This window comes from Budorcas taxicolor, chromosome 11 (genome assembly GCF_023091745.1).
Source record: "Budorcas taxicolor isolate Tak-1 chromosome 11, Takin1.1, whole genome shotgun sequence".
NCBI lineage: Eukaryota > Metazoa > Chordata > Mammalia > Artiodactyla > Bovidae > Budorcas > Budorcas taxicolor.
This window is the reverse complement of record NC_068920.1, coordinates 11,693,079-11,704,315: the sequence shown is the minus strand read 5'-3', so window position 1 is coordinate 11,704,315 and position 11,237 is coordinate 11,693,079. Positions and strand designations below refer to the sequence as shown.

At 56.9% G+C, this 11,237-nt stretch overlaps 1 protein-coding gene across 1 annotated transcript; it reads left to right on the top strand.

The window, feature by feature from the left end:
* Window positions 1-816: 816 nt before the first annotated feature.
* NRN1 (neuritin 1) lies at window positions 817-9,461 on the top strand. Its single transcript, XM_052649355.1, has 3 exons — window positions 817-982; window positions 5,001-5,145; window positions 8,400-9,461. Exons 1-3 carry the CDS (start codon window positions 928-930, stop codon window positions 8,626-8,628), a joined length of 429 nt encoding a protein of 142 aa, XP_052505315.1. The 5' UTR covers window positions 817-927; the 3' UTR covers window positions 8,629-9,461.
* The last annotated feature ends 1,776 nt before the right edge of the window (window positions 9,462-11,237 follow it).

Genomic DNA, 11,237 nt, shown 5'->3' with positions numbered 1-11,237 from the left:
GGGCATCACGGAGGGCACGCGGTGCGCATTTCAGGGACCCCGCAGGGGCAGAGTAAACCCCGGGGCCCCGGCGTGTGCGCGCGCTCCGGGCCCTGCGTGCCGGAGGGTCTGGAGCGCTCCGCTGGGCTCGCGGGCACGCGCGTGTGTGTGCGTGAGTGTGTGCTCACGCGCTCCAGACCGTGCCCCCGAGCCCAGCCGCAGGGCTGGAGAACTCGAGCAGGCCAGCGCAGGGGGCAGGTGGGGGTATCAGATTCTTAGAGCTGAGCTGTTTTCCCCTCCAGCTCCCGCTCCTCTGAACCCCGCTGCAACGTAGGGAGGGGGCTGGATTAGCCCAGGAGCTGGTGGAGGAGCGGGCTGAAACAATCGAGTGGGCGCGCCAGGACTACCCGGCTGCAGGCGGGAGGGGAGAGGGAGCCCCGGTTCTGCGCAGAGAGGGGGCGGGGTTGGGGGGGCCCCGGGAACAGCGAGGAGGCGGGGATGGCCGCCGAGCTGGGGAAGTGGTCCCCCCCCCCACCCCCGGGAGGCGAGAACTCTTCGGACAGCACATTAATTGGAGATAACTGATTAATTCGAGCTGCTGATGACTATAAATGGCGATTCTCTACCAAGGTGTCTTTATTTTAAAAAAAAAAATCGTTCCGTGTCATCCCCCACGTCAGGCCGGCTCGTGGGCGTGAGGCTGTACTTCCTCCGCCCCCTCCTAATGGAGTGAACCATTCCCAGCTCTCCCCCTCCCTCGGCCTCTCTCTCTCTCTTTCTCTCCCTTCCTCGCTCCCTCTCTTTCTCTCCTCCCTCTGCCTTCCCCGTGCATAAAGTCTCCGTCGCTCCTGGAACTTGTTGGCAATGCCTATTTTTCAGCTTTCCCCCGCGTTCTCCAAACTAACTATTTAAAGGTCTGCGGTCGCAAATGGTTTGACTAAACGTAGGATGGGACTTAAGTTGAACGGCAGATATATTTCACTGATCCTCGCGGTGCAAATAGGTAAGTGGACCGCGGGCCGGGCTCGCGGAGGGCGGCGGGCGGCGGGTGGCCGGGCCCGAGGCACCCGGGGGGACCGACTAGCCCGCGGTCGCCGGCGGGTGCGGAGAAGCCGGCAAACCCCAGGGATGGGGGCATCGGCTCCTAGGGACTGGCGCGTCCCGGGTTGGTTTTGCTAAAAAAGAAAGAGAGAGACTCCAAATATTCGCCAGGAAGTGTGTGCGGCCGGCTGTTTTCTGGAGGGGCTGTCCCCTCTTTTTCACAAAGCGCACGTCCGTCCGTATTTGCTTCTTTCTCTTGGGTGCCCCAGGTTTGGTGCGCTTTGGGGAAATGCATTGCTCCCTGCCATACTGCAAGGCTTTATTTTGAAGGGTCGAAAGGTGAATGCAGGAACAAGATGGCTAGGCAGCTAGAACTGGAAAGTTTATGTGCAGAATGCAAAGATATTCTGGGGCTCAGACTGCTGCATTTAGAACTTTGTCATTCTCCCGCCCCCCCCCCCATATCCTAACTGCAGCGTTCACATCGGGCAGCTCAGACAGGGCTAGGGGGCACATTAAGAATGATAGGAAACCCCAGAGTATATCTTTTAATACGCTTATCATTAAGGAGCTTGAGTTCAGCTAAATATATATGGATATAATTTTCTATGCACATTTGCCTCTTCTTTTCCACACAGGCATCTGTGTGTTACATATAGGAAGGGGTTAAGAAGTGTTTGCAATGTGTGGTGTTGGGTGTTTGTAATTTTTGCTAGTTTGGGATTGCTTATGGATGGATTCACATAGTCCCCATTTCATGTTAAGGAGCCTTGAGTCCTAGTTCCACTGTCATTGGGGCTTTTGAAAGTTCCTATTTTTTTCCATCCAAAATGAAGGAGGCGTAATGGAAGGGAACACGAGAAAACTCCCTTCTCTGTTGCTGGGTCAGAGCATTAATTAATGTAGCCTCAAAGTGAAAGTGAAGCAGATTATTAATAGAATGGACAAGAGAAAAAATAGAAAGTCTTCAAATGGGTTTTCTGGAGAGGAGGAAATTGTTGGCTCCTATCATTTGAGGCTGTAGCATTCTTTGCAGACAAATCCTTGCAGTATTGCGGGAGGGGGGGTTGCTTTAGGGAATTGGTTTGGTTGGGGCAAGAGATGAAATGCATAACATTCTTCTTCATGAGAAATATGGAACAAACAGGCTTTGGAGTTATCTAGACATTAACATGGATTCTTTGCAATAGATTTTTATGCATTTGACAGGATTTTCAGAATCTGATTTTCTTTTCTGCATGAACATTGTAGGGATTTTAGAGTGTACAGATGCAGGATGTCGGCGGCATTTCCTTTAATTCCAAGAAACGATTTGATGTTTTGAATCTTTGACATTCATGCAAAGAGCTGCAATAAATAAAGAACATTTCTGATTGCAACAAATCCCTTAGATCTTGGAAATAAGTGGATGTGGTTTTTGCAATGACTGCAGATTTTTAGAGAGCAAGACAGCAGTTGTTTTTTATATAGGGCTTGTAATCGCCAAAGGTTTGGGACTCTGCATTCCCTGTGAGAAATAACCTTACTTTGAACAGAGACTGTGCATGTGAAATACGCTTGAAACACATTAACCTCGGCCGGGAAATGACCATTTGTTGGCTATGGAATTAAAATTGAGCATGTTTGTTCCCGAATGCCTGCCCTTTCCCGAACCGGAGGCTCGATCTTTATTAATTCATGGCTGGGAGCTGTCCCAAATCACTGACATTTGGCAAGAAAAATGGGGGCTGGGCAAAGACGGGGAGGTGGAGGGGTGGTGAAGGCGAGTGAAGACTAGGCGGGAGGAAGTTTGGAATGAATGAGAGGTCGAACAAATGAATGAACGGAAGGAAAGGGCACAAGACACGGACACAGTGGAGGACAGAGAAGTAGCCCAGGTCACCCGCCCGAGCCTCGATGAGCCAGGGCTCAGGAAGGACAGCAGGGTGGCCCGGGCTGACACCTGCCCCGTTGCAGGAGCCTTCCAAACGCGCCCAGGGGCAAGCCCCCGGCCTCCCCAGCCAACTAGAGACCGAGGAGTCCGAGTTGCAAAAGACAGAAATTTTCACGACTTATTTTACACGCGCGCGCACACACACATGCGCGCTGTGGAAGGTTTTCCAGCAGCCCCTGAAAACATACCACAACAGAAGCGCTTCCCGCGTCCCCCCCAGCCCGCTCCGCGACCCCGGAGAACCCAGTTTCTCTTTAAAATATTGTCAGTGCATCTTAGGGGCTGCTTTTTCGCCTCCAAGTTTTGGGGGTGAAGGTGAGAAGAGATTGGGGGCCGGGGAGAGAGGATGGACTGTATTTTATTTCCTTTGCTCGCCGCAAAGCAGAGCTTGCGGTGTGGTTTACAGGGGACGCCGCGCAAGGCTCATTTCATCCGCCCTCGTTCTGTTAGAAAAAAAAATTCGTTTATTCCTTCATTCTAGCTCAGTGTTCTAGCTGATACTGCAGTCCAGGGGCTCTTGCTATTTCGTGAGGGGACCGGGAGATTGACGAAGGTTGACGTATCGGCCCGAGCTTCCCGTTCCGGATTAGAAAGCTTAAGGCCCGCCCCGCTCTCCCTGCAGCAATTTGCAAATGGTGCGCTCTCGGAGGCCTCTGCGGGTTCGGTCACCTTCCCCCTAGCCTGCTCCTGGCCCAGGGACCGGCGGCTGGGAGCGGTGAGGTGTCCGGTCCTCCCCGGAGACACACGCGAGCGATGGAGCCCTGAACGCCGCCTGGAAGCGGCGGGCGCTCAGGGCCGGGCCCTGGAGGCCCCTCTCTCCCCTTCCCTCGCCCGGCAGCGCAGATCTGCGCTTCGCGTGCGTACTCCAGGCGCCCAGGGTGCTTTTGGCCGCTGGCTTAGGCATCTTCAGCTCGGGATGGAGAGAAAGGGCCTTGGCAGCGCAGCCGCCGCCTGGAGCCCGTCTCTCTCTCGGGTCCCGTGCCTTGGGGCTTGGCTGGCCTGAGACCAGCATCAAGGACTCAGTGTCCCCTGAGTTTCCTCCTCCACCTGCTGCCTCCGCTCCGGCTGCGACCCCCGCCCCTCTGGGGGGAGCCCCGAGCCAGAGGCCGAGAGCCCCTGGTGGCAGCCACCCCGGCCCCCAGCTGCAGAGCTGGGGCTTGGAGAGGAAGGGTCGCGCCTCGTCGATGGCTGGCGGAGCCGGGCTGGTTTTTCCCGAGGAGCTGAGCAAGGCAGAGGGAAGCAAGGGACCGGCCTCAGGGATCTGGCCTCCGGGGAGGTGACCCAGGGTCACTAGCTCGGACACATCCTGACCCTGCCGGCCCTAACTGCCCGGGACCACCCTTCCCCCTCCCAGTCTAGGGGTGTAGGGGTGCAGACGGGGACCTCACTAGGAACTCCACAGTAGACAATCCCTGTTATAATGAAACAATCCAAGTCGGTGGCTGCTGGGGGCTTCCAGAGAATTTATTTGTTTATTCGTTCAGCAGTACTTGCCCAGCGCCCACTCTAAGCAGCAGGCCCCAAACCCAGGGATTGTTCACAGACACTCGGCTGGGCTGCGGGGCCCAGCTCTGAGCCTCCCAGCCCCTTCCTCACCCCTGCACTGTGCCATCACACCCCTCCATCACCTCACAAAAGGGAAACCGCACTGCGAGAGCCTTGATGGGCCGGCTAGGGGTGTGTTAGGGAAGCTAAGCAGGGAGCCAGGAGAAAGAAATAAAGAGGCAGGGGAGGTGAGAAGAGGGAGCGAAGGAAACCGAAAAAGATGCGGAGAGCGATGCAGGCGGGGGTCGCACGGTAGGAAAGGCCTGGACTCCCCCGCCCCCATACCTGTGCACGCGGGCCACCTGCAGAAGACGCTGGGTTGCGTGCAGCTCGAAAGTTCTCGGCCCCACCGTTCATTCACCTTTCGCCCTGGCGCGCTCCGAGCCTGGGCGCCACTGGACATGGCTGGATGGGGCGATGCTCACTGGGTCCCGATGGGCAGGCTGCGGGGCTCCAGGGCCGGGTGGTGGCACCGCTGACCAGTGTCCCCTGCTCCCCGCAGCGTACCTGGTGCAGGCCGTGAGAGCAGCGGGCAAGTGTGATGCGGTCTTTAAGGGCTTTTCAGACTGTTTGCTCAAGCTGGGCGACAGCATGGCCAACTACCCGCAGGGCCTGGACGACAAGACGAACATCAAGACCGTGTGCACGTAAGTGTCCTCTCTGTTGCGCGAGGTTTCGGTGCTGGGGGGCGCATTGTGGAGGTGGGAGGGCGCCTCACCTCCCGCCCTCAGGCCTTGGCTGGGGCCTACCCTGTCCAAGGGGACCCTGTGGCTTGGAATGGGCAGAGGAAGATCCTTTCCTTGGGGCCCAGTCCCACGCTCCACAGCCTGACCCGTGCGCACAGAGGCCCGAGCAATCCACACCCTGGAACCTCCGGACCCCAGGGGTGAGGGGGCACCGACAGCTGCTGGCAGCTCCTCTCCAGGCTTTGAGGCCCTCTTCCTCTTCCTCTCCTGCTGCGGAAATGAGCACTTCAACCGGGACACTTGGTTTGGCTTGAGGGGCGTTTTAGGTAGTTCTACCAGGTTTGCTTATAAGGAAAGGAACTCCCCTATTTTGTCCCCTTCCTCTAATAAAATTCCCCTCTGGCACAGGCCAAGAAACTTCACTGGCAGCAAGTGAGTGCAGATCCCTCTTTCTCTTTTGAGGAGAGAAACTGAAAGAATATTTTATTTTGTGTGGATGGCTTTGCCCACATGTCCAGTAACCATCTCTGCGGAGTTTAGAGCCAATTTGGAGCTTTAGGGTAGCTATCTCCCTCGCTTATCCCCCCCCCTTCCTGCATCTGCAAGGTGTCCCCAGCCGAGGGCCGCTAAGGGCCCAACAAGGCCCAGGGGTGTTTGCCCAGAGCCTGGCTAGAAAGCACAGCTCCCACTGGCAAATGAGGGTAGCAGAGTACTGTGGAGGGTCAGTCACATCTCAGCTACGGCAGACCTTAGAAATATCCCCATCTTCTGCAAGACACATGCACACACACTTTCATTTTATTTTTCAAAAACAGCTGTAACCCTTCCCACCCCTATCACGGCCCTTCCCGTAAAGCCCAGGCAAAGGGTGTTCCTTGTTCCCCATAGGTTGCGGTGACCACTTTCTGCACCCTCCTTTGTATACTCTCAAGCCCCTCCTCTCTCCCTAATTCCTTGGGGGTGGCATGTTACTTGTTAAGCACTGAGTAGTTCGATGGGGGTATATTTTGCTACAGGCTTTCTTCAATACCCTGGTGTCCACCAGAAGCCACAGCAGCCAAGTGGCTGCTACTTTCCTATCTGGAAAGGGACAAAAGGCTGCGTCTGGGATGCACACGCACCTGTTTTAATCCTAAATGTCTGATGACAGGGAAGAAAGTACCTATAAAGATGGGCAAAAGCGTAAATAGAGATCAGCTCTCAATTCCTCCATCGTTTGCCCAAATTTGCTTATTCCAAGCTGTTGGGTTTTTAGCAGGAGAATGGAAATGGGGTGGGGCCCTCCCAGAAGTGGCAGAGACCACAGCTGGGCTGAGAGCCACTCTGTTGGTGGCACTAAAGCCACCTCCTCTCAGTGCCATGTGCTCAGTCGCTCAGCCATGTCCGACTCTGCAACTCCATGGACTACAGCCCGCCAGGCTCCTCTGTTCCTGGGGATTCTCCAGGCAAAAATACTGGAGTGGGTTGCCAAGCCCTCCTCCAGGGGGTCTTCCCAACCCGGAGATCGAACCCAGGTATCCCGCATTGCAGGCGGATTCTTTACCATCTGAGTCACCAGGGAAGCCCACCTCCTCTCAGACCCACCTGGATTCTGTCCTCCTCTGCCCAATCTCTCTTCCAGGAAGACCTGGTCCCCATCTGGGCATGCATAAAGAAAGGAGAGATTGAAATGTCCTTTGGGAGGTGTAATTATGCAGAGAGCTGTCCTGCCGACTCTCCATTTCTCTAAATCTCAGTATTTATTACAAATTGAGGAACATGGAAGGCCTGTGCCCCAGGCCCTGCAGTCCTCATAAATCAGAGACTCACGGAGGTCATTAGAAAGCAGCCGGAGCTGAAGGCAGTCCAACAGAAGTTTATAACTTGACTGTCAGCCGGAAGACGGGGTTGGGAGTTGGAAACCAGGACAAAGCCTGCCTTCAGCGTGCTTACAGTCCAGGCCGGTGAGCAGAAAGGAGGGAGGGGAGGAAAGAACGCACAGATTTCGTGGAGGGCCCTCGCTGGTGACCTGACACCAAGGGCCCTGGCGAAGGGGGAGCCAGACCGGAGTTAGCAAGACGGCACGGATCGACCCAGCCCCGAAAGGAGACAGCGGCCCAGGAATCGATCACGGGTTGGAATTATATTTAGTCTGGAGATCTATTTTGGGTTTTCAGAGGAAAAGGGGGACAATTAAAAAAAAAAAAGGACAAGTTGGATGAAGGTTGTGGGGGCGGGGCTAGGAGCCGAGCACAGGAGGATCGAGCGGCCGAGGAAGGCGCGGGCTCCGGAAGAGGCGAGCAGGGAGGACCGGGAGCTGGGCCCCTCGAAGGCCGGCGCGGCGGGCTCTACGCTGGCCCCGGGCCCTGCGCCTGGGGGCGGGGGGCTGGCACCACCTCCCGAAGGTCGCGGGGTCCAGGGCCGAGGAAAGGCCTGGGGGTGGGTGAGGGGTCGGGGAGAGCAGGGACCAGGCGCCCAGGGCCTGAGCTCTATGGGTTAAGGAAACTGGAGGAGGCGAGGGAGCCGGCCCGGGGGCACGGGCGCTGGCACTCACCGACTCCGGGGAGGCAGAGGCGGGCGGCCGTCTCCGCACCGGATCCGAGCCGGGAGGGCCAGGCGAGGGGCCGCGGAGGACCGAAGCGAGCGAGGAAGAGGAGGGTGCGACGAAGGGACCCGGGGGGAAACCCGAGGGGAGGAGAAAGGAGGAAGACAAAGAAGGGGAGAGAAGGGAGACGAGGAAAGAGGGAGACAAAAGGCGGAGCGGAGGAGACGGAAGGCCGAGGCGAGCGGGCGCGGCGGCTTGGAGACGGAGGGAGGGGAAGGGAGGGCGAGGGGAGGGGGGCGCGGAGCCGCGGGGAGGGCTGCGCGCCGCGCCGGCCGGCCGTCCTGCAAGCCGAGAGGCATTAATGGGCGGCAGCTTGCGCGGCTTAGCGCTGTTTTCCTAGCTGTGCCCGCAGAGGCCCGCAATCTGTCAGCGCAGGCCCAGGTGCCAGCGCGGCGCCGTGGGCGCGGAACCCGACCGGGAAGGGGCGGCCCCACCTTGGACAGCGGCTCCCGGGACGGGACGAGGTCCCGGGGGAGGGGGTAGAGGGAAGAGAGAGGGGGCGCCCCGGGCTGCAGAGGAGGGTCGCCGGGAGCTTGGCCGGCCCGCGAGGGGGACGCTCGCGGGGCGCAGGCCCGGAGTTCTGCCCGCGCCCACAGTGAACCTCCTTCTGCTCTGTTCTGTTCCTCGCCAGATACTGGGAGGATTTCCACAGCTGCACGGTCACGGCCCTTACGGATTGCCAAGAAGGGGCGAAAGATATGTGGGATAAACTGAGAAAAGAATCCAAAAATCTCAACATCCAAGGCAGCTTATTCGAACTCTGCGGCGGCGGCAACGGGGCGGCGGGGCCCCTGCTCCCGGCGCTGCCCGTGCTCCTGGTGTCTCTCTCGGCAGCTTTAGCGACCTGGCTTTCCTTCTGAGCGCCGGGTCGGCTCCCCCTGCGCGCGCCCGCACTCACGCCATGCTCCCGGAAACCGAGAGGAAGATCCATACGTTCTTTGGGGACGTTGTGATTCTCTGTGATGCTGAAAACACTCATATGGGAATTGTGGGAAATCCTGATTCTCTTTCTGATTTCGTTTGGTTCCTTGTGTTTCATTTGCCAAATGTTACCGATCAGTGAGCAAGCGAGCACAGCCCAAACTCGGACCTCAGCTTCAGTCCGTCTTCACACAGAAACACGAAAACGGCAAACCCACCCCATTCTTTTTTTTTTATTTATTTTTATTTTTTTGGCACAAGAATCTCAGGAACGGCCCTGGGCCGCCTACTATATTAATCATGTGAATACATGACCAATGATGGGCTCCTCCTAACAGGAAAGAGGAGAGGAGAAGGCCAGGGAAATGCGCTGAACAGAACAGCATCTCGTGAATAATTCACGCTCACTGTCTTTCTAACACAGAATCTTGTTTTGATCATTTCCACTGCACATTTCTCCTCGAGAAAAGTGAAAGGACAGATGGTTGGCCTTGTGTTTCAAGGCTACGATGGGGAGAGGGAGGGAGTTGAGGAAACCTCGGGTCAGAGGTACAGGCTGCCAGAAGCAACGCTGCTGAAGTCACTGAAAGGTTAAGCTTTACCTGCTCGTGTTGATGCATCTTTCGAAGTCCACTGCCTTGGTTTTCCCTCTTGTTTTAGCTGTTCCACATACAGTAATACCTGAATATCCAACGGTATAGATCACAAGGGGGGGGATGTTAAATGTTAATCTAAAATATAGTTAAAAAAAGATTTTGACATAAAAGAGCCTTGATTTAAAAAAAAGAGATGTAATTTTAAAAAGTTTATTATAAATTAAATTCAGCAAAAAAAAGATTTGCTACAAAGTATAGAGAAGTATAAAATAAAAGTTATTGTTTGAAATAGGGGTGTCCTCTGTTTCCTGCCCCAAGCCTGCTTTCTTGGCCGAGTTCTCTTGGGGTTCCCTGAAGGGACACAGGATGCCAGGTGGTAAATTCACCAGCTCACCAGCCATCTGATAACCTACAGTCCTCAAGCCGTGGGTTACCAGAACATCTTGCCGCTTCCCTGAAATCGTGTTTGCTTAAGAGAAAGGGGAAGCTATATTTTACTTCTGTAAGCCAAAAGGCAGGGGTTCTTCCTAGGGGAGGTTTGGGGGCGCTGGCCTTGGGCGCCTCTGAGAATGCACACGCGGACCCACGCGGGTCAGAAGCCCGAGCCACCGGCCTAAGGGCCGAGCCCTGCTCGCGACTCGCCGCTTCCTCTGTCGTGGCCGGAGGCAGCTCTCGGAGGAACCACCATTAAGGGCTCCAGCGGAGGGGCCAGAGGCGTGGTCCCTGGCAGGGATCGGGCGAGTCCTTTCATAATTAATAAGACAGTTCAGCTGAAACGGCGAGGGCCCCATCGATCCGGCCGGCGAGCTGCTTCCACCTCTCCTATTTTTGGCCCGCGTGGTCTCACGGAGAAGTAACGGCCCGCAAGTAAACTCAGAGGAGCAGCCCCGAGTCTGGGACTGCCGGAGGAGAGCAGGCTGCGGGAGGCAGAGCCGAATGTGGGTCCCCGGGTTCCAGGGCGGCGAAGTCGGATTTTCTGGACAAAGTGAGGGTGGAGGTGGGCGAGGGGAGGGGAGGAGCGGCGGAAGCTGGCGGACCGCAAAGGAGGCTGCGGAGGCGGCCGCGGGTGCCGGCGCCGGCTCCTAAGGGGGTGCGCGGGAGCCCTGAAATGCAATGTGTAAACAATCGCTGGAGTAACCGTTCATAAATCAAACCCAGTGGGTCGCAGCGCAATCTGCATTCCCCCCACGGATTGAATTCCAGCAACACATGCGCCCCTGCGCCCGGAGCGCTGGGAAGCGGTGAGGATTCTGAACCGCGGCATCTATTAGCGCGGCCGGTCCACGCACGCGCCGCGCCCGCCCCTCCGGGGGATATTCCCCCGCCGCCTCTCCAACCCGCCAGCTCTCCTGCCCATCCCTAGTCTCAGGCCAAACCCAAGGAGATCTAGCTGCCTGCGCGCAGTGGTCACCCACTAAGGAGCTCTGGCTGTTTGGTAAAATAGACCTTGGTTCTAGTTGTTTCGATGGTGATTTTCGGTCTCAGTATAAATGGCACGATTGTAACCTGAGCTCAGCGCCTGGAATTCAAATTAAAATTTCTGAGCCTGTTTTAAATACGAATCTACTTAATGAGGGAGGGAAAGAGGGAGGGAAAGAGGGAGGGAAAGAAAGAGGGCTTACACCGGCCATTCTTGTTTTAACATCTTCCCTCCTAATCATGCCTCTTGCTGCCCCCAAAACGCGGGCGAACCAGCGCGCACCACTGGGCCCCTTGCTCGCCAAAGGAAAACGCACGCGGCGTTCTCCCCAGGCTTGAGAGGGCAGTGGGGAGACCCTCGGGACACACGGCAGACGCCCCCCCCGCCAGGGCGCGGGCTTCCCCCCTGAGAAGCGACCTCTTCCGAGGTCTGGAAGGAGACCAGGAGGAGGGAGGGGCTCCGTCGCCCTCGTCTGCCGGACCTGGTGCTCCTGCGGCCTCCCAGGCGGGGCTGCCCTCCAGGGAAGCCTGTC